Source organism: Rousettus aegyptiacus, unplaced genomic scaffold (genome assembly GCF_014176215.1).
Source record: "Rousettus aegyptiacus isolate mRouAeg1 unplaced genomic scaffold, mRouAeg1.p scaffold_m13_p_5, whole genome shotgun sequence".
In the NCBI taxonomy this organism is placed as follows: domain Eukaryota; kingdom Metazoa; phylum Chordata; class Mammalia; order Chiroptera; family Pteropodidae; genus Rousettus; species Rousettus aegyptiacus.
In genome coordinates this window covers 60688636-60716345 of record NW_023416308.1, presented here as the reverse complement: position 1 = coordinate 60716345, position 27710 = coordinate 60688636, and the positions used below count along the sequence as shown (strand labels likewise).

The 27710-nt window shown below is 41.7% G+C and overlaps 1 protein-coding gene across 3 annotated transcripts in view; it reads left to right on the top strand.

The window, feature by feature from the left end:
* The window catches only part of AMOTL1 (angiomotin like 1), a 119577-nt gene that overhangs the window by 40786 nt on the left and 51081 nt on the right, over positions 1-27710 (top strand). For 2 of the 3 annotated variants that reach the window (XM_016158703.2, XM_016158706.2), the window contains 2 exons: positions 12757-12906; positions 16924-17848. In XM_016158703.2, coding sequence (XP_016014189.2) covers positions 12757-12906; positions 16924-17848 — 1075 coding nt within the window. Of the gene's footprint in view, positions 1-11759; positions 12597-12756; positions 12907-16923; positions 17849-27710 lie in introns of those variants that run through there. The other variant, XM_036220356.1, reaches the window with a different exon arrangement.

Below are 27710 nucleotides of genomic sequence, written 5' to 3'. Positions count from 1 at the left end.
CTGTTGTTATAAGACTCACTGTTTGAAGGATGAAAATCATCTTTAAATTGCCACATATGCTATAATCTAAAGGACTAGGCTTTCTCTCACTTTTGGTAAGAAAGAGTAAGTTTTTTTCAGCGAAAGGGATAGATTCGCTACAGCAGACGCAGAGTAGATTGAGAGTTCACACCTTGACCTCCATCTTGTTATTTCACAGATGGAATGAAAGTTATGGAACAAAGGTGCCAAGGAGAGGAGAGGTTTTTTGTTTTCTTATTTGGAGTGCTTAGTGTGGAGTAACTAAGTAACTACCAATAACAACCCTATTGTTTTTATGTCTGAAGGATCCTCCTTGGTAGCTGAGGGTATTCAGGTGAAGAGTCCTGATTCCTTCTCTGGGCTCTGCCTAGCCTTTGACCTGCATGCCAAGTTGGCCAGACAAGTTAGGTGTTTTGAAGAGCCTTTGAATGATTCCATGTATTCTTTTATTTTGGTTTTGTGATGGTAAGACCACAACATTAAGCTTATTTTCAGAGAAAGACATTCTCTATTTCAAATTCTTGGAAAATAGAAAATGTAATCTTAGTCTAATTTGCCAGTCAGCTGAAAAGCTGACCTGAAAAGCTCTAAAAGCCTTCATCTCTGATCCGCGTGAGCATCTTGCTGCTGCTTTGTAAAAGCTCACTGATTTGATCCTCTTTTGAAAGCGAATTTTACAGCATTGATTCCTTTCATTTCTGCATTCTCATAAAAAGTAGCTAGGATTTACTGAGCACTTATTATGTGCTGGAACATTGTTTATAGCTCTTCCTATTGTCCCATTTAATTTTCTTAACCTTACGTAGTAGGTGCTATTATTGCCCTCATTTATTGAAAGATAAAGACACCAAAAAGTTAACTCATTTGCTCAAGTTCAAGTGGCTCATAAATGGTAGAGCCTGGATTCTCACACTGCTTAAGAAGCAGATTTGCCAAAACAAAACAAAAAAGCATGGCACATCTTTTCTTTCCATTTAGCAGATATTTTTTCTCTTCTATCTTTTTTATTCTTTAAATCTTTCTAATATTTCAGTCTTTTAACTTGACAGTATCATTCTCTTTTCAGTCATCATGTCTTAACATCCTTCCCCTTTGTCCAAGGATTGCCTGAATTCCTGCTGAGCAAGTTATTACAATTTCATTTCTCCCCAGCTCTTAAAAGTATCTCTTGGAGTCTTTTTGCTAGTGCAATATCGTTGTAGATTTGTATTCCCTTTTATAAAAATTCCTCAAGGGCAAGAAGATGCATTTATGTGCAGGTGTTTTCTGAAGGGACTATCTTTTTTCATACGCATTTTCTTTAATTGAGAGGGTTCATTCATCTGACAAATAGTGTTCAAGCAATGCTTTACATCAAAGGGCCACTGTGTGCCTTCTTCAGGCTTCACCAACCTCCCGGGGTTGTGGGCATCTTCCTTTGCCTGGGCAGGGAGGTAACTCAGGCTCAGTTATAACTGGTTTGCAGTCGGTTTCATCTTAAAGTTCTTAAGTGACATATCTTTTGATCCCTTCCCCATAAAAGAGGCTGTGTAACAAAGAGCAGGGTTTCTCAGAGTGTGGTCTGTGGATCCCTGGGGTTTCTGACCCAAAAATGATCTTCATATAATACTAAGACACACGTACCTTTTTCACTCTATAGACATTTGTACTGATGGTGCAAAACCGATGGTGGGTAAAATGGCTGGTGCCTTTGCGTGAATCGAAGCAGTGACATCGGACTGGTAGTCAGTCCACTCCTCCCCAGCACACAATGTGAAATGTTTCACTTAAGAATGTTCTTGTTGAAGCAGTGCAAATAATTTCATTAAATCTCAAACCTTAAACATGTCTTTTTAATGTCTTTGTAACAAAATGGTAAGCACACACGAAGTGCTTCTGCTGCAGACTGAGGAATAGCATTTGTGTGACTGAGTTGTGTGCCAGTTGATTTTCCTCCAGAAAATTTTATTTTGCTGCATGTTTCCCGCTATTCTCCCACTCAGCATCATGGCTGATTATAAATTAGTGGTTATTACGCCAGGGTTTGTAGCAAACTCCATGAAACTGTAAGTGAAATTAGTGTTGTGCATTTTTCTAGACCGAAGGAGAAGCTCTGTAGCTCTTGACATTCTTTTAAAGGGGTGTCCATGGTCCAAAAATATCAGGCCAAAGAATAAAAAGAGGTAAATGTAGGGCCTCCCCCGCCACACACACACACAGTTCTAGATCCAGGGTGTGCATTCTGCTAAGAGGGAAACCAACACCGGTATCCCTGTTTGCCACCTCACGTGACCTTGAGCCCGCCTGTGTCACTGCATTTGTGCATTGTTGGGCAATTGTCTGCTTTAGACGTCTGTTTCCCTCACTAGCCTGTCAGATTTGGGTCCCCATACCAGGCACCATCTGGCCCGTGGCAGATGCTCAATGTTATACATCCTTGTGGGATGAATGAATGAATGGATTAAAGAGTAATTCCGCATTTTGCTGCTGATCAAATTCACAGACCCATGACCCAAATACTATCACAAATGTATAGGTGTTTAAAAATATTACTGATATTTTAAGGAACTATAAGGAATTACAAGGAACCCAAATACTATCACAAATATATAGGTGTTTAAAAATATCACTGAAATTCTGTGGAATGCTTTGGAATAGTCAAAATTGAGTTTGCATCTCAACCTTACAGCTGTGAGCTGTGGGACCCAGAGCATGCCATTCCTGTTTTGTTTAAAAAAGAGATAATGAAACCTAATTCTCAGAGATAGGAGGATTACCTGACATAATGTTTGTATCATGTCTCATTCATTAATGTTAGTTTCTGTGCCTTCCTTCCTTCCCTAGAATTTGGTAGCTGCTTATATGACTCTGCGGGGTACTTGGCCATGTAAGTTTTGAGTTCCAGATCTAGCAAGCACTTATCATACATACTAGGGAGTTCCATGGGCTTTTTTTTTTCTTACGTTCAATTAGATGTACTTTTTTGGTATAATTGCTTTGTTTTTATATTTTTATAACAGTATTTTAGATATAATGAGAATAGCCATATTTTCTTATTACTCATTCAGATTAGCAGTTATAAAATATTGAACACACAAACTATTGACTTTGAATCTGAATTTATTAAAAAGTAACAAATATACACAAAGGATTCTTCATGTTATCACAGGAGTCAATGAAGGTTGGTTAGTTTTTGAAAAAGTTATCCCTTTTTCATCATTATTTGGAATCATCAGATCCAACACATTTTGGCTTGGAATGTGATTGATTTACAAAATTACAGTTTACCATAACTTTTTAGGAGTGCATATGTTGTATAAAAGCTTATATGGCAGAGAAGTGCAAGCCTCCCAAACCTGACTCTGTGTTCAGATCAACTGTGAAGTATGGGCAAAAATAAAAAAATAAAAAAATCATTACTGGTCCACACTTGTGGAGATCCCGATGTTACAGGTGTAATGTGGAGGCTTTGGAAGTGACGTTTTTAACATGTTCCACAAGTGACTGACACACCACAGGTTTGGATTCGTTGTTAAAGTGGAGACAACATATGAAAATAAGATGCAGCCAAATGGAAGGAATGAGGAAGGAAGGGTGGCTTCATCAATTGCCTTGGTGTTCTGGTGACTGGCAGGGAGTGTGCTATTATTACTCTAAGCTTTTATAAGAAATGCCACAAATAAAAGAGTTCTGGCTCCTTCTCTGCCTCATACGTGCAGGGAAGGAAACTTTTCCAGTTCCTTTCTCCATTATCTGCAAACAAGAGCATTTCATTAAAACTCCCCTAACATTAATGTAAGAAATTAGGCAGGAAAAGAGGATTTAGGATTAATTGTGCATTATTGAGAAATCTTTGGAAGGCAGAATGGCATAATAAAAAGAGCCTTCTTGCTGGAGGGGCTGTGTTGCAGGCTAGTTATGTGACTCTGGGCGTCACTTATCCCTATCTGCAAAATGGGGATAGGGCGGTGATAATTACAATAATTTTTATATCATCCCTGCATTTAATAAATGGCCTTCAATAAATGGTAGCTCTTACCATTATTGATTATACTCTTATTACTAAAGGGATGTTAATTTATTGGGGAATATCGGTTGCTTTAAATTATGTAGTTCATTTATGACCCAATGTCGACTTACGAGATAGGTGAGTGGGATGAGAAGAAATGCGCTTTTTCTCTCGACAGTCCCAGTCTCTGTGCGACACTGCTGCCTGATATGCATCTTGCTGTCACCCAGCTGCCATAATGTACACTAATGGGATCTGAAAAGCTGGAGGCATCAGGTGGCAGGCCGGAAGTGCGCGAACTGCTTCTCTCTCTCCCCAGTGTGGGTGAGAGAGGGAGCTTTGCGGAGCATAATTATGCATTTATGTTGTCATTTTATGTCTTGGGGTTTATTTTAAGGCTGTTCATTGTGTTTTTACAAAAAAAAATATTAAGTACTTATTGTCTGCGTACAGTGATAGAAACATGTTTGAGAAACGGAGTTTGCACATTAATAATATTTTTCTTTCTCAATGGGAACATAATGTGTGCCAGGGCCACTCAAAAGAATAGCTTTGTGGTCCTGAGATAGGTATAAACCAATAGGATATGTTTAAAGATTATTTAAATTTTAGTTAAGATAGGGCTTATTTATTAAAACTTATCTGAATGAATCACTTCTAGAGATCTACTATACAGCATAGTACCTGTAGCTAACAGTACTTTATTGTATACTTAATGTTTTCTAGGAGGGTAGATCTTACGTTAAGTGTTCTTACCACATGCACAAAAAAAATAATAAACGGGATGGGAGGAAGTTTTAAGAGTTGTTGGTTATTTTTATGGCCTTGATGGTGGAGAAGGTCTTGATGGTTTCATGGATTAATATTTATTCCCCAGACTCATCGAGTTGTATACATTAAATATGTACAACTTTTTACATGTCAATCATACCTCAGTTAAGTGATTTAAAAAAACTCATCTAAGGAAAAGAATCTCTGGAGTCTAGGTACTTTAAGTTTTAGATAAGTTAAGTACCGAATGTATCAACATGAAATATGAATTTTGATATCGTGTACCATTTGAGTCGAGGTATTTATGTAACCTTTGGATTTTTATGTTAAAATTCAAATTTAAAAAAATTATTACCTTTTTAAAGGTAGAGCTCTTTCATTATGGGTACTCTCATTGTGTACTCCCTGTGACTGGGGCGATTCCATTTTTTATTGTGAGAGAGTGCCTATCCTGAGAGGTCCCCAGGTCCTGCTCCTGCTCCCAGACCTGTGAAAGGAGCAGGAGCCAAGGGCTGCACTGAGGGCACAGCCCCAGGGCCCAGGGCCGCCTGCCAGGGTAGCATGGGATGAAAGAGCACCTTTCTCTAAATGCGAGTTTGTGTCCAAGCTACAAAAGCCCTGTGATGTTTACTGTTACTTCTAACATCATGTACAAAGCCCCTGCAGGAACTGAATCATAGTACATTTGTAATTAACCTCTTTTAGCACTAGCACTAGATGGCTTTCTCCTGCGCCGCGCCCCCCCCCCCTCCCGCCCCTGCAGTAGCTTTTACCAGCCTTGGTCTCCTGAGAATTTTGAAAGAGACAAAACTCTTACATCCTTCTCACTTTTGATTTAAGCTCTGTGGAATTAAGAATGTTTATAACTATTATTTAAAAATGTATCTTAATTCTGCAAATATATATTATTGAGTGCTCATTATGTGCTAGAAATTACTAGGTACTGTGAACCTATGCAGATGATTCATTATTCAATAAATACGTGTTGAGTACTTATTATGATCATATTTCTGTTAAAAACGGGAGCTACAAAGGTGAATAAGACATGGTGCCTGCTGTTAATCAACGTATGAGTTAATGGGAGGAAAAACCCTAAATACAGAGGCAGTTTTATATATTGTGGCATGAGTATGCGTGGAATCAGATAGGAGCACCGACGGGTGGCATGTAAAAGCGGGGGACTGGCATATATAAAGGAAGAAGGGGTAGATGACTTTCTGGAGGAGGTGACACAAGTGGAACTTGGAAAGATGTTTGGAGAGTCGACATGTGTTTTAACATCTGTTGTGTCCCAGAGTGAGAGTTACCTTGACTCACGGAGAACCTTTGGGGCAATTGCAAGTATTTCTCTAGGGTGCGTGCAAAGGCAATAGATACGAGTTACCATAATTCAAGGCAGGTTATGCTAAATCATCTAGCACTTGATACAAACAATGCTGTGTTCTTAGAATGGGGGTCACGCAATTACTTTTTTTAAATGTAAGTCTCTATATCTGTCAGAAGTTCTTGATTATAAGCAGCACGAAGTGACTTTAGTTAATGTAAGCAAAAAAAAAAAGGAATTTGTTGGAAGTGTATTGGGCAGCCCACACATTAATGGGAAGGCTCAGAAAATGGACCTGAACCTAGGTGACGATATGCTGGGAACGCATTTGGAGCTATGCTACTTCCGTCGTGAGGGTGGGGCCGCCGTGGACACCGCTGCTCCTCCTGGACTGCTGGTGATAGTGTCACCTCAGATAACTTATCAGGACCCTTCGTCTTTGTGTCAGTTCTTCAAGATTCAAAGTCTTTGGTTGGAACAGCCAGCTGACTGAGCTTAGGTTGTCTTGACTAAGAGAACAGGGAGGGATCATTTGGATTCTGTAATGGGAGATGGAACCTTCCCCCAAGGCTTGCGCGATGAGGGCAGGGTTTCCATTATGCTGAAAATATGTAGTTAGAGGCAGTTGACTATCAGGAATATGGTAGGTAGTAGTTGGAAGATGAACCACCTCATTTCTAAATTATTTTCCAGTTCCGTAGTATCATGAAAATTGCTTTTAAAAAGCTCCTTTAAATACTGAATTCTGCGTCTGTAGATGTAGCTTCATCCTCCTCCTTACCCATACCCAAGCTGTGCTGAACTCTTCATTCCTTCCAGAACGGAAGCACTCAGTCCCTTTGCTTCTCCTTTACCAGGCCGGACTTACCTTTTTTCATCAGTACCCTCCCCTCACCCTACAGCAGATTAACATAACGTCCTCCTCGATTTTTTCCAGCTCAGCTCACATGTCTTTTTTCTTGTCATTTCAGCTCTGTATCACGTCCCTCAATCAGCAGGTAGTAATGAATTACTCTGGGGCCTCCAAAGCATGGTGTCCCTTTAATAGAGCACTAATTCTATGTTGAAATGTGGGTGCATGTTGGTCTTCAGAACCAAATCATAAGATCCAAAGGCAAAGGATAGTCTCACTTATTTCTTTGTGATTATAGCTCCTTGCACAGTGCCTTGTTGAACTCAGTTGTTACTTTAAAGGTTAAGCATACATTCTGCATTTTGGTTCACACTAATAATATCTCAGAGATATTTCTAAATAAACATTACAAAGTCGAACTTCGCATAACTTTAGATAAAGCTGTTCACCACAAGACGTTCAGAGAGCCAGTGTTCCGCTTTGAGAGAGTCTAGATTAAATAGGTATGTGTGTCATTTATTTTACTTGTTTTCTACACTGGATGGATTGGTCCTGGGATTAGAATTCAAGTTTGGTGCCCAGGAAGACCATACCGTGTAGGGCTTGAGATCTTGGAAACCTTCCTGTTGTACTCCTCACCATCTCCATCTTGGGTTTCAAATATTGGTTCCTTGGGGAAAGAGTGAGAAAGCACATTCCAGTGTGTGCTCTTAGTTTAGTGGAGGAGCTTCCTGTTTCATTTTTAAAGATGTGTGTGTGGCTTGCAGGTGTTCATAGACGGTGCTGCCAAGACTGCTCTATGCTTCACTCAGGTGCTAGTTATGGATTCTCCAGACCCCTTCTAATCCCTGCTTTAGGGCATCTGTCTCTCTGAGCAGAATATTCCATGACCCAGAGAAACCTGCTGGAATCAGAAGGCTTGGGTGCTTACATTTAACTTTGAGGTTGCTGGCACACCCAGGAAATTCCTCAGCTCTTTGAAAGGGAAGATAGAAGCTGTTTGTTGCTATGGTTGAGATCCGTTACAAAGTTATAGGAGGTTATTCTAATCTAGATGGTGAAATTGTTTTTAAATGCATTAGGAGGTTTGGGATTACATGGAGCCAGCAGAAGTTTGTGGCTTTGGCGAAATAACACCTGGGGGCTGCTTTGTAGTTAGTAGAGTCTTTGAGGAATGGGCCTCTGGCCTATAGACCTCAGAGTACCACTGTCAGCTGCAAAGAGAAGAGCAAGTGCTCCCTCATCTTAGGAATCTGAAAGGTACAAAAGGAATCAGAGACTGGCTTGGGAGAGGTCTTTGACCTTTTCATTAAACTTACTTGGTAGTGAGATCATCCCAGAGGACAGCGCCATGTTATCTATCCATCAGTCAGCAAGTAGTAAGAGGGCATATGTCATATATACTGCTTGCAGAAAGTAGCAAGTGCATGAATGGCGCCTGTCTTCAGGCTTTTCCAGGGCAGTAGCACCAGCCCGCATGAAATGACTATTGCAAAATACTAAGCAGTTGATGTTTAAGTGCTAAGTTGTGTGCTTCATATCATCATTGCTGTGGCAGTTGAGGGAAGGAAGGCCAGTTTAGGGGGTAGGCGTTCTAGGGGATATACTGTAGAGCTAAATTTACTAGAATAAACTTTATAGTAGTATGGAGGAGACTGAAGCTAGAGGATGGTCTTCTTAGCCAGAGTTTGGAGAATGAGGGTCACATGTTCCCGGATGCTGAAGGGACCAGTGAGACTGATGACAGCTAAAGGAGGGACCCGATTATAGACGGCCTTACAGACCAAACAAAATTTATACTTGAAGCTATAGCCAAAATGGTTGTGTGCAAGTGAGTGGCGTGCTGGAGGTGGAATCGAAGGACAGGTGTTTCCCAGCTGTGCGACACATGTTGGATGACAGTGGGGTGGCAGTCCGAATGTCCTCCAGCGTTTACACCTACAGGAGACTTCTGAGCCTGTTACATTGGCCTAGCTACAGATTCAGGATCTGATCGTCAGGAATTAACTAGTTATGGTAGAGGCGAAGTGGATGAGCAGGTCGCTACAGTTCTTGTGTCTCTTGCCTCCCCAGAAAACTTACTTCATTTGTCTTAATTCGTTTCTCCAGTAACAATGAGGCCCTTTGTTATTGCTACTATTGAGGAAGAAGAAAAATGTCTTGGGCAGGGTCACATTACCTAAAAGCCTCTGGACAGTTAAAGAAAGTAACAGCATAAAACCATAATGGGAAGGAAGTTTTTAGTGCTTTAGACACGAGCCAAAAGCAGTCATGCTCATAGAGAGGAGCAAAGGATTCTTCTTGTTGACAAATGGCATGCAGATTTTGTAAAAGGAACCATTCTTGATGAAATAGTCGTAGTCAATAGAAGGCAGAAACGTTGAATCCTGAACTGGAATTTCAGAATTTCACCCTTTGTCGAGTGCAGCACAAATGGAGCTCCAGCTTTCCTTCAGGTCCGGAGCCCTGGGAACTGTACTTGCCCCTCCCCAGAGGGCAGCCCCGCAGAGAGCGGGCTCCTGTATGCTGACCGTAACCTCGTTTTCTATTGCTTTTGCCACTCTCCCCATGCAGACTAAACCTGTGCGAGTGATAGTTCTGAGATGAGGTCCTGGTTTGAAAGATGCAGGTGATGGCAAGTTAATAAGTCCAGAGGACCTTATACGGGAAGAGTCTTTATGAAGCCCCAGAGGCAATGACACGATGTATTACACACACTGCTGAGCCAGCAGGAGCTTTGAGTGGTGATGAACTCCACTAAAATTCAGCACTGTGCCGGTTACTCAACCTCTGGGCTGGAGCCAGGCCCTCAGGGGAAACAGGTTGGGAGCCTTATCCTGAGACTCCAGTGGTTTCTCCTTGCTCTTGCTCCCGGGTGTGGAAAATTGCTAAAAAGAAAACAACGTCCCTACTTGTCAAGTGTTTACTTCCGGTTTCTCATTTCAGATACCCTCAACCCTGTTGGTTAGATCGGGTATCTTGCATTTCTCATAAGAAAATAGACCGAAATTGTCCTATTGGATTTCCTAGTAAAGATTCTGAGCTAGAACAGGAAAGAGTGGGTTATATACATGTGGGATTAGGGACAAGGCCTCTCTCATTTTTGCCGTATAGCCCAAGAATCTGACGCAGACCCTGGGATACACATTATTGTCATTTTTACCTTGACTTACAGGTGAGGAGGCTAGAAGTAATGGTTCCTTGAGGGCATGCTAGTGCTGGGTTAGTTCAGTTGGTTGTCTCTTGGCTTAGTAGAGTGGATGATCCCCAGGCCTGTCTATCTGCAAGGTCCATTCTCATCATCTCCTCGGCTTGTCTTTCCTCAGCAGTGAGGAGAGTGGGGGTAGCAGTGGGGAGTAACTCAGTGAGTACGTGGGCCACCAAGTGTGTGCAAGAAAAGAAGTCTTTAATGATTATCGATATGTAGTTGGACATCCTGTCCTTCAGTCTGCATGGGTGTGCAAATGCGTGCGTGCGTGCGTGTGTGTGTGTGTGTAGTGCAATTAGTTCTTCCATAACATTGAGATCTGTAGGAATAGTGTTGAGAGGAAGCATATCGTTGGTGTCCTCTGTGCTCAGGTCCCCTTCAAGGACCATTCTCTGTGTATAGTGTTCTGTGGCCTGGAGCCCTCAGACCTGCTCTCACTTGGCTGGCCATTGCACGAAGTGTGGAAAAGCAATTTATATTAGTGTAATTTGTACCAGTGTGGTGACTAGCGATGGCTTAGTGCCAGGGTTCTTAACAGGGCTCCTTATTGCAAGCGTTTAACTATACACACACACACACACACACACACACACACACACACCCATACACTCCTTTATATGTGTATGCACATACATATGTATCCTTAGTTAGGCCTCAGTTTTATTAACAGTTTGCTCTCTAAGTTTTCACTTAAAATTCTTAGTCATGTGACTAGATAGTGTCACCCAAAGTTGTAATATGCTGGCACATGGCACTCCTGTCCCAGATCTGCTGTAAGAAAGCACCACACTTTTATTTTCTTGAAGTGTATGCGTCCTCGACATCTCTCTGACTCCGATTGGGTGGGAGTGAGACTCAGAGTGCAGAAAGGTGTTTTCGTGGGGGGTTTTGTTTTGGGTTTTTTTTGGGGGGGGGTTGCCTGTGTGCAGTGTTCTTCATCCAGTTTTGTGCTTCTCACTTTGACTCCATATTAGAGTTGTTCGAACAGCTTTATAAGATGCCTGGGCCCTCTCCCCAGAGATCTGATTGAAAGGTCTGGATGAGGCCTGGGTACTGGGGTTTTAAAAGTTCCCAGGTAATTCTCATGTATGGCCAAGGTTGCACCTTGAACCTTTCCAGTTTTCCATCAACATTTTCCACCTGCTTGATATAGAAGCCACGTCAGGATTTGCTTTTGGATCTAAGCCATTATGATTCCTAATTTTAGCCCTAGACTTTTAGGTTTATAGATGTAGAGGATGAGGCCCAGAAAGGGACTGGGTTTCTTTCCAGGGTAGTCCTTACAGTTTGGGCAAAAAGAGAACGCTGACAGATACTTGCCATACACATTGGAACTATAATGTTAGACTGATCTTCACATGATATGTTATTCATATTTGGTTTATATTCATCTTTAAGATAAAGTCACAACTATATTGTTTAACTTTATAAGACAGTCTAATTGTAAAACTTTTTTTCTCTTTAGTTCTAACATGCCTATGATACATGAGCTCACGTACAAATATTATTCCATGTGTTGAGGCAAAAAAAAAAAAAACCCTCAGAAAGACAATGAGTAAATTCTCATCTTAAGGCCTCTCAGAGTATTTGCATACTTACTATTGGCTTTGGTCTTATGGGCAATGGGTAGATAAGAAACCTAGGAAGAAATTTCATATCACCAATTTGATGCGATTGCTGAAAAACATTATCTTTCTTTTAATGGAATTATCTTTGGGGCAGGGATTTTAATTTAAAAAAAAAAAATAACATGACTTTTTCCTCAGAGTAAACTTCAGTTACTTTTGTCAAGAAGAGCCTTAAACTGGGTGCCCACATAGAGCAATCAGTGCAGAGAGAGAAGACAGCCAGGCCCGTCCCGCTGAGTGTTCCCACGATGTCGTACGTGTGGCATCACGGCTGGGGAAGTGTGCTCTCTCACACTCAGAGACGGTGGGATGGAATATGGCGTCACGTTTAATTGGAAGAGGAAGCAAGCTCCAGTTTGTGTGCGAAACAGATATAGTGGAGCAGAAAGGCCAGTGGTTGGCAGGGGGCCAGAACCCATGACCCTGGCCCCACGTGACCACATGAGGCTCCGGAAACCTGAAAGTGGGCTGAGTGCTCATTCCTGGGCTGGGATGCGCTCCTGCTGGCACATGGTCTGGCAAAATAACCACCCCTCTTTTCTGTATTACAAGTCAGCTGCTCTTCCCATCTCAGTGTTCCAGTTCTGGCCTCTTCACTTCCCTCTTTTCTCTTCCCCTCCTCGCCTCTCCCGAACTCTGACTTGTCCAGTTCTGCAGAGGACTCTTTATGTTGGTGGCGCTGCCGCCGTTAGAACTGGGTTGTGTGAAAGTGTCTGTGCCATCGCTGAGCGTGTCTTGAACAGTGTTATTTTGACCTCATGGGTCATTTTGGTAGGTGGCTAGACTGCTGATGATTCTGAATAGTAAGTAACTTTGGAATTTTATGAATCGAAAAGACAGAGCTCCCACTACAAGTCGAAATGTGGGAGAATGCCTCGTGGGCTCTTGTGAGTCACACGGGGAGGAGGGAGAGGAGAACTTTGTTGGCCCTAATGTACGCTTTGCTTTCTCCCTCTCCTGCAGGTCCCCCTCCTGCTTGTTACAGTCCTAGTAGTCCCGTCCAAATTCTGGAAGACCCCAACTACTTTTTCTCAGACTTTCCACTGTACTCTGGGAGGCATGAAGCATCTGCTTTGACGGTGGAGGCAAACAGTACCATCAGGGAAAAAGTTGGTAAGTTCTTTTACTGGCACTTGTGTTGGAAAAGCAATATGATCTTATGTGTCTCATTTTTAGCTCCTTTGCATAATTTGTTCTCTGTTATTTTAAAAATCAGCATATGGCATTATGATTGTTTATTGGCAGGTGCCTTGTTTTTAATGTTTGTGCTATGGTGTTAACAGACTATTTTACTATAATATGTGACTCAACAGAAAAGAGTTCCTAGGTATATAGGAACTTCAGAATTATACCATTTATTCCCTAATTTTTCTCTAATTCATAAATACTTTTTTGAACTCTTTCCTGGAATCTGTCATTTCTTTTCTCCTTCTCTACTTCAATCTTTTGCAAATAATTTAGAAGTTCAGAAGAAATTCAAAACTATAATAGGAAGGGAACTGCCTTTTTTGTAAAAACTTTCTACCTATTTTTGAGGGCTTTTGAGATTGGTAAAACTATGAGGGAAACTTTAAAACCACCTTAGGGAAGAATTTCAGCGTCCAGATGTACTTATGAAAAGGGAATTTAATAGTTTTCATGCTGATGAGACCCCATTCATTTTATTGTTCATCCAACATATCATTTTCCTTTGAAAATGTGTATTTTATTTGAATTTTTATTCAAGTTTTATTCAGAAGGGTTGATTTTTATTTGAATTTGCTTGTTCCATTAAGCCTTTCAGAGCAGTTACCCTGAGGGTAGAGACTTGTCCTCTTTATTCTCCCACCCCAACACCTGTGAGAATACGTGACTAAGAGGTTTTCAGCCAGTTTCTGTAGAGTGAATGATGGCACACTTCACCCCACATTTATCTGTCCTTCCTCGAGTTGTTCATCGCTTATTACAGTTTTTTTGGCAATTCATCTTGAGTGGACTATCAATAATCTGCTTTTACTGTTAAAATTTTTTACCGTTGAACTTTGAGTTTATATTTCACTTAGCGTGTACATTCTCTGAAGATGAGGAATAAGTTTGAATTTACTCCCCATGCAGTCCTGTGAGGCAGATAGGAAGTCTGCCCATGTTACAAAGGAGCAAGGTCCAGAGAAGCCAGGTAGTTTGCCTGAGGTCACAGAGGTATGATTTGAGGGGGAGACAAGGGAGAGTGATATAATCAGAGTTGCCCTTCAAGAACCAGTCTGTAAAGTTCTTTAATTATGTTCTGAAGGCCTTCTGTGGATCCTGGGTAATGTTCTAGGCACTAGTGACACAGAATATGAATAAAACAGATAAAATCTATGCCCTCTGGTGCTTGAATTCTATTAGTGGAAGGTAGATAATAAATGTTGTGTGGATTGAAAGAAGAGGCCAGAGGCAAGAGCTATTAGGAGGCTATGCAGGACATTTAAGCAACTGGTAAGGAGAGCCAGGACAGGGAGTGGCTGAGGGCAGAGGGTGTAGAAGCTAGGGTTGCAGTCTTTGCAATTGCAAGGACACTAAACATGCCTCTACTGTCACCTTTCCTGACATTTTAATACCAAAAAGAGTAAGAGGGATGTAATCCTTGATAGCCCTTGCCAAAAAAAAAAAAGACTGTAAACCTAATGACATGTTTCTATATACACATGTATATGTGTGAGCGTATGTATAGTTATATATCTTGTGGGCATATCATACCACTTTTATTTTTCTTGTTTCACTGTGGACTAAGAAACACTAGGTTGGCAGTTGATTAAATGTATGGAGCAAAGGAGACAAAAGGGTCAAAAGTGAATCTGAAATTTCTATTCGGATGACTCATATGATGAGGATACTATTTATAGAAAAATTGCAACATTGGGGAAGAAGGAGGTTTTTGGGAAAATGACACGTTCTTTGTATATATAAAAGCACAGAGCCATCATTGCATGGAATTGTAGAACTGAAAGCTGTAAGAGATGATCTAGTTCAGCTCCCACAATTTACAGGTGAGGGTATTGAGCTAGAAGAAAGTAAGTGATTTCCTCAAGGTCACGCCAGCAGTCAGTGGTAGAATTTTTGCTATCATAATGCTATATAATATTCTCAACACACTATTTGCTAGCACTGTTGTGAAATAGGATAAATTTTATATTTCCTGGAGCTCAAGTAGGTAGTCTTTTACTGGTTAAATATTTGATCCTCCTCACTTGTCTGTGCAGTAGGGAGACCCAGAGAAGAGGGTCTAAGCCTTGCCTTTAAGAATTTAGAGTCTCGTGTAGATAAATAACTGCCATTTATTGTGATAATTCCTCTAATGAGATATATACAAATGGAGTATGGCATTAGAGGAGGGCTTAAGCCTGCCGGGTTTTAGCAGAAAAGGTTTCACTCAGAAGGTGGCTTTGGAGCTATACTTGAAGCATGTCTAGGAGTTTCCCAGGAGGGCATGATGAGATTCATCTTTCTAGGCAGAGGGATGAATGCAAGTGAAGACCTAAGGTCCAGAGAGAGCTAGTCTGTCTGTGAACTATATGTCCTTAGGTATTGCTGGAGCTTAAACTTAAGAGTTTGCCAGTAAGTGCAGAGTGGTGGTGGCGTGGAATGTTGCTGGATAGCTAAGGCAGTACCTGCTACATCATGTGATAGAATGTCAGTTTCATCCTGTAATTATTGGGGAATTTTGTGCAGAGGAGTGATATGATTGGGTTTTCCTACCTGGATAATCCTTCAGGATAGTTTAGAAGATAGATTGGGGTCTGAGGGGTAGGTTTGGAAGTAGGAATAAGACTGGTGTCGGAGAATAGATAAGGAGGCTGTTGGCATGGTCTGGATATGAGACATCAAGGGTTTGTAGTAGTGTGGAATGAACACATTTTGTTGTGGCATGAGTCAGATCTGGGCTATGTCTCTTCCTACCTCTGTGACTTTGTGATTTACTTTCTGTAAACCTCTTTCCTTATCTGTAAGATTGGAAGAATTAATATCTGCCTCATATGATTGTATATGGAATAAATGAAACAATATATGGAGAGAATTTATTACAACGTATGGCACATCATATGCACTTTAAAATGGATCTTGCAGTTGTATTGTGGTTTTTAATAATCAACATGGAGATTGTCATGGGGATAAAGAAGAGAGTTGGGGAGATGTTCTGAAGGTAGAATTGACAGGTAGTCACTGACTGGATGTTGAGGGTAAAGGAGAGGAGGGAATTTTGGGAAACTCCCAATTTTCTTACTTGGCAAAGAGTAGACAAGGCAGGGATATGGGGATATGGGTGGGGAAGTGCTGAGTGAGGAAGACACATTGAGTTTGAAAAGCTCATAGGCCGTTAGCTGGTGGTTATAGATGTGTGGGTTATGGGTCAGTAGTTGAAGACGAGCAGTGATCGTGAAGACCCAGGAGAGTCTGTCGAGTGAGGGTGGAAGAGCACTTAGGGCAGAGCTGTGGGAAACACCAGAATTTAAGAGGCAGGTGGAGAAAAGAGAGGCAGGAGCCAGGACCAGGAGGGGAATGACCTGGATGCCAAGTTAGGAGAGCATTTCAAGAAGAGGGTGATCAACGTGCCAAATGCTTTAGGAAGTTTACTTGTGTAATATGAGTGCTGGAAAATTCTCCCTGGGTTTGGTCACTAATCAGAGCAGTAGAGAGGGCAGTGGATGGAGCATTCGGAAAGTGGAGACAGCAAGTGTAGATTGCTTACTGAGGACAATTAGAAGAGAAGGAGAGAGGCAGGGTGGCAGTTAAAGGTATATGTAGGACCACGAAAGGGTGGTTTGTTTTTGTCTGGTTTTGGTTTTTGCTTGTATTTTTTTTTTAAGCTAGAAAAGACTTGGCATGTTTCTATGGAGAAGAGAAAGGACTAGCGGGGAGGTTAAAGGAAAGGGAGGGGTTAAAGGATGGAGCGAGGCCTAGAAGGAAGCAGGAGGCAGAATGGAGAGTAGTAGAGATGCTGAACTGAAGAAACTTCCATGAGAAACTGCCAGGTACCACGGAGGCGCTGGCGTATTTGAAATCCTATCTTTAAATGCTCCCGCATTAGAATGTTAATTATTCACCACATACTCACAGACCTATATTTCTGTGCAACAGCCTGATACCTTTTTTCCTATGTTTACCTTTTAGTTGAGGATCCTCTTTGTAACTTCCACTCCCCAAACTTTCTGAGGATCTCAGAGGTGGAAATGAGAGGTTCCGAGGATGCAGCAGCTGGAACAGTATTGCAGCGGCTGATCCAGGAACAACTGCGGTATGGCACCCCGACCGAGAACATGAACTTGCTGGCCATTCAGCACCAGGCCACAGGGAGTGCAGGTCCAGCCCACCCGACAAACAACTTTTCTTCCACGGAAAACCTCACTCAAGAAGACCCACAAATGGTCTACCAGTCGGCACGCCAGGAACCGCAGGGTCAAGAACACCAGGTGGACAATACGGTGATGGAGAAACAGGTCCGGGCCACACAGCCTCAGCAGAACAACGAGGAACTGCCCACTTATGAGGAGGCCAAAGCGCAGTCCCAGTTCTTTCGGGGGCAGCAGCAGCAGCCGCAGCCGCAGCCAGGGGCCGTCGGCCATGCTTACTACATGGCCGGGGGCACCAGTCAGAAGTCGCGGACTGAGGGGAGGCCCACAGTGAACCGTGCCAACAGTGGACAAGCGCATAAGGACGAGGCGCTGAAAGAACTTAAACAGGGCCACGTCCGCTCTCTCAGTGAGAGAATCATGCAGCTGTCACTGGAGAGGAATGGTGCTAAGCAACACCTCCCTGGCTCAGGGAACGGAAAGGGGTTCAAGGCAGGAGGGGGACCTTCCCCAGCCCAGCCTACAGGTAAAGTGCTGGACCCTCGGGGTCCTCCACCCGAGTACCCCTTCAAGGCCAAGCAAATGATGTCCCCGGTCAGCAAGACCCAGGAGCACGGACTTTTCTACAGTGACCAGCACCCTGGGATGCTCCATGAGATGGTCAAGCCTTACCCTGCTCCTCAGCCTGCAAGAACAGAAGTGGCCGTCCTGAGGTACCAGCCACCCCCAGAATATGGGGTAACGAGGTGATTATCAAGCCTAGAGGTTTCACTTGGCTGCTCAAAATTTAGCAGTCATGTTTTTAGCACGTTATTTTCATTTTCAAGGCATGCTAGGTTGTTGTCGTCAGTTTTTTTTTTTCTTGTGCATACTTATTAAGCCACTTTTTGGCCAAAATATGTAGAGTGAAACAAACAGAGGGGGCAGTTGAGGATTTATGAGTCTAAGGGAGGAGCCTTGGTTGTTGGCTATCCTTGGGAGTTCTGCCGAGTGGCCAGGCAAAACAGCAATTTTCCTGGCTGGCTTCGTGGAGAGCGTCCAAACTCCTGGAACATATTATTACCACAGGGTTTTACAGAGCCTTTCTTTATTGTAGATTTTAAAGGGAACTGTAGTCTGAATGCTAGAACAGAGGAGTTAAAGGGACTGTAGAAATCATATAGCCTCACCCGCTATTCAACAGATGACAAGATAAAGTCTGGAGAGATTAATAAACGTCCACAGTACGCAACTCTGAAGCAGCTGGAGCTTGGCTCAAATATCCTGACCATCAAAATCTTTTCCCTCCGTTACCCTAAGTCCTCTTCTGACTGACTGATAGATTCAGAAACACTTGCTGAGTGTGTTTCCTGTGCAGCCCTGTACCAGGTTCAGAGATAAAGATAAGGTCCTCACTCTCAAGGACCTTACAGCGATGTCTCTGGGGAAACCAGCTTCTGAGCACATCATTCCAATGCAGTGTGCTGTTTTCGGATGGAAGTATGTAGAGAGTGGTAGTATGACCAGAGAGGATAGCATGACTCACAACAGGAGGGAGTGGGGAGAGCTTCACAGAGGAGGTGGCATTTGGGTCTTCAAGAATAAATTAGAGTTTCAGGACAGAGGTGACATAGCAGGATGTACTATGCAGGGAGAATGCCATTTCTTCAGACAGAAAGTTTAGGAGATTTTGTCTGGGATGAGGTGCAGTAATGTGGTAGGGGGTATAGTGTGGTCAGAAGTGGCCAAAGATGTGTTTAAACAGAAGAGTTGAGACCAGTGAGTGAGGGTCTTTGAGTGTCCGACTAAGGAGTTTAGAATTTATAAACAATTGGGGAAACCAGTGTTTTTAAGCAGAGACTATGTTGACTTCCATGGCAGTAAAGGGTGAATAGGAGGAAAGGGAGAATAAGGCCTTGAGGACCTTCAGGGACAGACAGTTCCGACGGTCTAGATAATAATTGGTGAGGCCATGGTATAGGGGAGCATTATATGCTAAGAGAGATAGGGAAATAGAATTGACAGGATTTAGCGATTGATTAGATGTGGAAGTTGAGGAATAGGGCAATTGGAAATAAGGCGAGCTCCCAAAAGAGAAATCGTATCTACAGATACAAGCTTGGGATTTGCCAGCATTTAGTTGTTGCTAAGCTTCCTTGGGGAGAGCATGGAGCCTGAGAAGAGAAGACAAGTGGCCACTGCCTGTTATTGGATACGTCTTCATTGTCACAAAGAGCTTTATTTATCTGTTTCAAAACGAATGAGCTGAGATTTCCCCATGCGGGCCCGCAGCAGATGCGTGCAAGGCATACCTTGGCTGCTCATCTTCTATAAAGGGAGTTCTGGGCCTTGGTAGAGAGAGAACTGGCCGGCCCATCATCATCCACTACTTCCCTGCTACGGACGCCTTTGCTTCCATGAGGCTGGAAATGTCAGCTTTGAAGGAATATACCAAGGTTTTGACCTCTGACAGGTAGCAAACTCATTCTTCCAAAAGTGGGCACAGTCTGACCCCACCGGGGAATCCAAGTTGGGGCCCCAGGGTGTCTTGTTCTTACCCTTTTATAGTTCCGTAAGCCAAAGGGAAAATTTAAACTCAGAATCTGGTTTAAAGAGGGGACAAAAAAGTCTTCAAATCTCTAGTATTTGTACCACATTGATTTACCATAGTTGTTTAAAATAATCCATTATGCTTATCCCAAAATCATATCAGAGTTTGGTTTGCGATATTTCACATTTTTTTTCCTGAACATTTAACTCAGCCTGTAGAGATCGACGGAAGGCGAAAATATTCTCAAATGAAATCTCCTTCCTTCTTTTGGTTTTACTATTTGTTAAATGGAAATGCAGAGAACGGATCGTTTTGTTTTTTGCCACTTGGCAGTAGGTGTGATATGAGGTGGGAGACGTGGCGAGGGGAGGAGGGAGGCACTTCTTGGAGGCTTACCCAGTTATTTGTGGAAAATGTCATTTGTCTCAAATTTGTGACGTCAAAAAGAAGAAGAAATGTATGAGGGACTTGAGCCAATTACCGGGCTTGGCAGCTGTATCGACATGACACATTAAAATGTCACAGAAGACGTAACAGACAGGCCTTTGAGGCTGGGACCCAGAACTACAAGGCCCCTTTGTGAGCTTGGCCGTGGCTAGCCAGCATGGCTCCAGTGGCACAGCCCTTGGCTGACAGGGTAAACACAGTTGTGCCCACACCAGCTCTGCTTCAGACACGTTCAGCGTGGCCTGGACTCCAAGGGCTGGATCGGAAACTCAGTAGTATTTGATGTTCAAGTTATCTTTGACCCAAAAGATAAGTAGAACTCTTTCCTCCAATTTCACTGACACATTCCCTTGTACTCGAAAGGTTATTTGTCATTAATAGTGATGGTTTCGAAAGCTGTAAGCTATTGCATCACTATGTCATAGACTTGCGGACGAGAAGGAGAGGCCTGTGAGTGAGTTCTCTGAGTCCATCTCTTTGCCTTGTGCTGCAAAAATGGTCTCGGTGTGTTGCAAATATTCAGTGCTTTGGTCCAACCCCAGGGAGAGGCCATTAGTCAAGGCCTAATTGACTTGTACCACCTTGTCCTGGGTGAACTAGTGAGGCTGGTGGAGGTGGAGGGCCAAAGGTGACCTCGCCTGACCCAGGTAGCTGGCGGGGACCTCCAAGAAACATGAGCCAGCTCAGGATAAAGGCTTTGGTTTTGTTCCTGCTCCATCTTCCTTTTCCTTCATCCTGAAAGTGGAAATGGATAGAAATAAAGACAAGGTAAGAATAGAACAGGTTGTTCCGTGAAGAATTGTGCTTTAAAAAAAAAAAAGACAAGCATTTGGATGTTAATTCTGACTCACTCTGTGGAAACAGAACTTCTAGAAACAATAACTTGGCTTATGCAGTCTGTACTGTTAATGGAAGTAAATGCATGAATGGATACTAGTGGATGATCTGGTTTTTATCAACACAGTTTGGTATACATTAGTCAAATGCATGTTTGTTTTCCAAAGAAATCTGTCCACATTTCCAAAACTTAAAGTATCCTACTTGTTCAATACAACCACTGTTAACATCTTTCCTATACAAATTATTTTTTTTACATGCTATAATTATAGGTTATAGTTAGTTTAGTATCTTAGCTTTTTTTTAGATAGTATTTTATTACAGTGTTTTTTTCCACAATGTTTCCATAATCATCTTTTTTACTGCTGCATAATATTTCATAAAGTATATAATCCATATCACTTTATAAAGAATGTTGTGAACTTCATCATGCATGTCAAATTTTCCATATTTTGGTTTAGGTCTTTAGGAATCATTATTTAGATGAAATTATTGGATAAATCGTAGTGAACATTTAATGACTTCTGATGCCATATAACTTTATAAAAATATTACAGTACCTGTTTCACTGTACTTTGATCAATGTTAGGTCATTATAATTAGAAAAGCTTTGCTAATTTAATAGGCAAATGCTGTTAACTCCTTATTTTAATTTGCAATTATTAGCTAGGTTAACTTTTGGGAAGGTATATTTTACTAGTCAGATTTGTTTGACCTTGAAAATTGGCTCTTTGTGTTTTGTGTTCAGACGATTTTTATATTTTAATGGTTTCAGAGTAAACTAAAACCTGTTTTCTTTAATACTTGCTCTGATTTTCCAGTTTCTGGGATTCCGTTTCCACCTGTGGCAGGTAATAACAGAGCAGACATGGTAGAGGCAGCAGGAAGACTAAACTGTCCAGTGCCTACTGTGCGCCAGGCACTTCATGTAGGTTGTCCTTCTTAATCTTCACAATAGTCCTAAGGGGGTGTGTACTATTAATATCCCTATTTTCACATATGATAAAAACTTAGAGGAAGAGGTCAAAGTAGCTAAGTCACGTACCAGCTGGGAAGAACAGAAGCCAAGGTACAAACCTGGATCTCTTTGCCACACACGCACCTCCCATGAGGTTGCATTGTATGTATTTGCGTCTACTCTATGTTGCAATGGAAGTGAAGATTTACATTCTTACCTGGTGTCACTTATCTGCTGAATTTCTAATTAGGTTTGCATATCACACCTAATGTCCAGTCTGTGCTCTGCCCACCTTTTTTTTTTTTTTTTTTTTTTTTCAAGAAGACCGGAATACCGATAAAGTACTCTAGACTCTAGGAGGAAAGTCCTTCAGATACTCTTCCTCTCCAACACCCTGACGGATTGTAGGAGCAAACTTAACATTGCGGACAGCTCCAGGCTGTGGGCCTTAGTTGGTCTTGGGGTTTGTTTTCATTCAGAAGTGGGGACTTGGGAGAGCGTTGTTTGTTGCCTCAGCCTGTTTTTAGCAGAAAGTTTCAGTCGGGGAAGATAAGTATTATTTTAATAATTAATTTTTTTGCTTCAGGCAGTATCAGTTTGGAAAAAGTGACTCCTGTTGGTGAAGAGAACACTTTTTTCCCACTCTCTGAGCCTGTCTGTTGCCTTTGTTGCCCTTTATCTCGGCTGGATCTTTTTTTTTCAGCATAGGAAGTTTGACTTACCAGCTGCCTGGAAGCAGAGAGGAGTGGTAACTGTTTATTGTTAATATTTTATTCATCTGCGAATATACGAATTTAATTTTTAGTATATAGATACTTTATAAAATCATGAATTGGTGGAGTCTGACCCAGCCCTTCTGTCCTAAGCTGATAAAAACATGTTCTTATGAGATGACGTCAGAGGCAGAGGTGCTATGGATTTCTTTCCACAGAGCGTGCTCACTGTTCTTTGTGGCCGCTCTTCATTACCACCATCCTTCCCATCAGTGCAGGGGGCTTGCGGTTAGTTTCTTACAGTAACAGAGGGAACCTGTGGTGCGACCATTCCCCCAAATCGCTCATATTTCCCTTTAAAAAAAAAAAATGTGCTGTGCATTTACCCCCAGAAAAACCTGGTTTGGTTTTGTTTAGGATAAGAGTCAAAGTTACTGACATTCTCTTGGGAACATGCCAAATAACAGTGCAGGGAGAAGGGAGGGAAGCAAAGGGGGACAGAGCCCAGGAGCACATGTGGCAAGTTAAAGAGAGAGAACGCCTCTCCCAGGAAACCCATGTCAGCCCAACGGCACAACCAGAGTGCAGATTAAAACATGAGCAAGCATAAAGATACGTGCTGAAGAGCAGGTTGTATTCTTGGTGGGCTTGAGGTTTGGAATATGCTATAGTATGAGAAAGAATGGTTGGTGGTCCTATCTTACTTTTTTAAGTTGGAAATGGCTGGAGGAGGAAGGATAATTTTTGGGATAAGTGTATGTTTCCAAAGTGGCAAATTATGATTTGCAGCTTATATAGTTGTGAAAATAAATTGTGTGGGACCCAAAGGTAAGCCAGACCCACGGCTGTTGTATTAAAAACTATGCATTTTCCTAAACAATGAGGCCGAGAAGCCTTATTTAAATTCTACCAGCTAAACATGTGTTTTGAATACCAGCATTAGAGCTCCAGAGTTTCTACATTTTTTAAGCTGAATTATGGCTGGAAGAGCCAAGTAAAATGCCCTGTTTATCCTTAGAAACAGCTCTGTAGTATGGGAATTTCAAAAGGCTAGGATCAAGTTCAGGTTACTTTCTCAGGAAACCTAACACAGTTATAGCTGTAATGCATTAAATGAGTGACTTCTCCCATTAAGAGGATTATCTATATCCATTCTGTGTAGCAGTAATTATGATCTTAGTCTACCTAAGAGTAGAGTCTTAATTCAAACATTTATGAGTCTTAAGGTGTCTGCACAACCAAAGGGGTCCAGTTGGGAAGGCTCTGGGTTTGGAAAAAGATTTAAGGGGGGTTTGTGTTCTGGCTCTTACACTTTGCAGCAAATTGTGGAAGTTCTCTGATCTTCAGTTGCCTTATCTACAACTCGTTACAGCTGATTCTTCCTAAAACTGATTTTCTTTTTAAATAGAACATGTTTTTGTAGAAAATTTTTAAGTACAGATAACTCCCACCCTTCTCCCCCCCAAAAAGAAAAAGAAGATAAGTAGAAATCACTTGCAGTCCCATTATCCAAAGATAACCATTGTTAACTACTCTCTTAGCTATGTTGCTTTGAGGGTCAGAAAACTGGAAGAAAATACTCTGAGTTGGAAAGCTCTGTGTAAATATGAGGTATTTTTACTGAGTGAAAAATTTTTAAATTTGAACCTTTTCACAGCTAAGAATCCCTTTATTTCATCTTATCTTTATTTTCTAATTTTGCTATAACATACGTGTATTACTTAGGTAATGAAATTTTTTTTTTAATAACCACACATGTTCACTGTATAAATTAAAGAACAGAAAAATATAAAGAGAAAAAGAAACCCCGTAATCCCATCACCTGGAGATAGCCACTCCAACTGTTGGTCGTACTTCCTTCTATTCATTTATCCGCGCATTGTTTTTTACACAGATGGAATCCTAATAGATATCACATCTTGAGAATAAGAAAAAAAACGATCTTTGCCTAGGGGCTCCGTAAAAGCTTGTTAAACTGAATTATTGATGTTAGTAAACTGAAAAAAGTTGTTTGATTTTATTTTTCTATTAATTGTTTTGGAAAACATATTTAGCTGCTTGGATTTTCTCTTGAATGTTCAGTCAGACCCTTTGTCTATTTATCCATTGATTTTTTTTTTTCCTATCATAGTTTGAAAATTTTTTGCCTATCACACAAACCATATTTATTAAATGTTACCATGATGGCTTAATTGTAGAAAGACATATACTTTAACATTGAATATAATTTGCTGATCACCATCGATAGTTGGGGACTTGGGGACAACGAAGTGGGGATTGGTGGTTTGTTTGTATGAATTGCTCTGCTGCTCACGGAATTCTGGAATTGTCTTTCCAAAGTGAGGCCTTTTGAAATAAGGGCCGTTTGTCCTGGAACAGTGCTGTCCAATAGAAATATAATGTGAGCCACATGTCTAATTAAAAATTTTCTTAAAAAAAATTTTTTCTAGCAGCCACATTTTTAAAAAGCTAAAAAAAAACAGGTGAAATTAATTTTAAAACATTTTGGTTAATCCATTTAAAAACATATTTCTTAAAACATGTTTTAGTTTGCCTGTTATATCTAAAATATTATCACTTCGGTAAGTAATCAACATTAAAAAACTATTAATGAGATATTTTACATTTTTTGCCTCACATCTCGATGTCTATTTTACCCTTCCTGTATATCTTGATTCACACTAGTCACATTTGAGGTGTTCAGTAGTCACATGTGCCTTGTGGCTACCATTTTGGATAGCACGGACCTAGAAGGAAATGAGAGTCTGTGTCCGAGAGTGTCCTGACATGTATGGATGTCACCTTGAAGCTGGGCTCTTGTTCTGCTTTGCAGGAAAACTCTTCAGAAGTGGAAAATTCTGTGGTACAAGAGTATGCTTTGGTTCCTCATTGAGGCTTTAGGATTAGGACTGTGACTCTCACCCCAGGGTGTTTGAAGAGGAAAGGGTACACAAGGGTGGTGCTTCTTGTCTTTCTCCTAACACCCGTTAGCAGTGTGTGATAGAATAATGGAGGCTGACAGTTATTAAATACTTTCTTAAAGATAGACACTATGTGCAGTGCTTTATATGCATTATCTCGTTTAATGCTTACAGCAACTCTGTGAGGTAGATTTTATTATCACAATTTAAAGGTGAAGAAGTTAAAACCCTGCCCATGGTTACATGGTTAAGAAGAAGAACCAGAGAAAAAAGACCCCATGTTAAGAAACAGTGCCGACCTCTACCAACATGGGGACATGGCCCTGGTGTGGGGGAAGTATGGTGGCATCAAGACCCCCAGTTCAAAGCACCCTTCCTTTTTTTTGCTTTGTAAAAACCGTCTAATCTCGTGTTTGTAAATCTTCTGAGGCTGCTCGAGCTTACGAAACATTCCGATGCTTCGTGTGAGGGTGAGAATCATGGATGTGACATGGTGGTGGCTCAGACTGGGCGACAGGAACCCAGGATCAGAGGACCTAATGGGGCTGCCTTCCTTCCCTGCTTCCACTAGTACAGGGACATAGTGAATTGCACAGGCCCTGGAATCAAAAAGCCTGAGCTTGGACCTCCTTTATGTTCTCGTTGTCCCTGTTATATTTTGCAAGTTACCTACCGTCCAGTGCCTTTTTTCTCATTTAAGTAGAGAGACTGACAGTGACACCTATTTTGTAAAACACTTTTAAAGGTTAAAGTTAGATGATGCGTGTAGCAGTTTACATTGCAATTGGAATATAAAAAGTGCCCAATAAATATTAACCATAACAGAAACATATTCTTGGACTTCTCATGAATTCCACACTCAGTGCTAGGCTATGTACTGGGGCTGTGGGATAACCATAATAATTATAGTAATGGTGATAATAGCTAACATTTGTCCAGTGTTCATTTTATGCCAGGCTTTCTACATATTAACTCCTTAAGTTCTTTAACAATGAGATAAGTGGTATATACTCCCAGGAAACCAAGACACAAGACATGTGGTATCAAATAAATTAGCCCTCACACTTCTCAGTGATGATTCCTATCCTTTCTTTTTCCCTTTTCTTTCTGTCCCCATTTATCCTTATGGTGGCTTATCAATGGCATTCTCTTTGAAAGCTGAGGATAAGCTGTTTCATAGCACTGGTATGATCTTGTGTGAAAACTTCCTATTCTCTTCCAACACTTTTTCCCCCTAAGCCCAGATCTGCCTGTTCACATTTTTGCACCCACCCCAGCTGGCTGAGTAGTGGAGCCAAGGAATAGAAGTTTGCTCTCCTGCCTGCACATCACCTATTGTAATGTGGTGTTTTTGGGATGTGTAACCCGGTTATCGGGGGGGTGGGGCAGTGTTTTTTGTTTAATAGAAGACTTCCCATTTTGCAAAAGCCTATTCTTTCCTGTCCATCCAGCTTGGCAAACACCCTTTTCCTGCATTGCTTCGGAGGACCCATCATGGATGACTTAGGCTGGTATTAACAAAGTGCTTCCTTTTTGTTAGGTAACAGGAAAAGATGATAAGATAAGCTCATCATTGACCATAAGAGAGTTCCAAATCTCAGAATTCATTAACTGTTAATAGAAGCCCCAGCCCAAAGCTGCCTGTGTCAAAGGGAAGCCCCGATGCTTTGGAGAACAGGGCTGTAGACTCACCTGGGCCACCTCAGCTCCAAGGAAGCCACCATGTCTGTCCTCGGCATTTGGTGAAGTGGGGAGGGAGTACTTAGGTGAGGATGGGTGTCTGCCTTTGAGCTGAAGCAGTGTAATTTGTGGTATTTTGCCTATTGCCAAGATAACCTCTTTCCATGAAAATTGCACTGTAGGATTTAGCCAGCCTGCAGGAATGCACTTACTCAGTAACAGATCTGTGGTTCTTTTGGGTCCATGCCTGATAGGAGTGCCCGTGATCTGGGTGAAAGCTGGGCATTGTGGGTGGCACTCTGGGGATTTCACTATCGGGATGGAGTCAGACCTCATGCACGCAGGACGACACATATTCACACACACTTCAGTGTGGAAGGGGCCCAAATTCATCAAAATACAGAAGCGTTTTGTTTCTGAAGAGATGGCCAGATGGTTATATAATAGGTGTGGGGAGGAAGGGAGACGGGATGGCCAGCATCTCCTCACAGATAGCATTCCTTTCTGAAATCTGAGGATGGT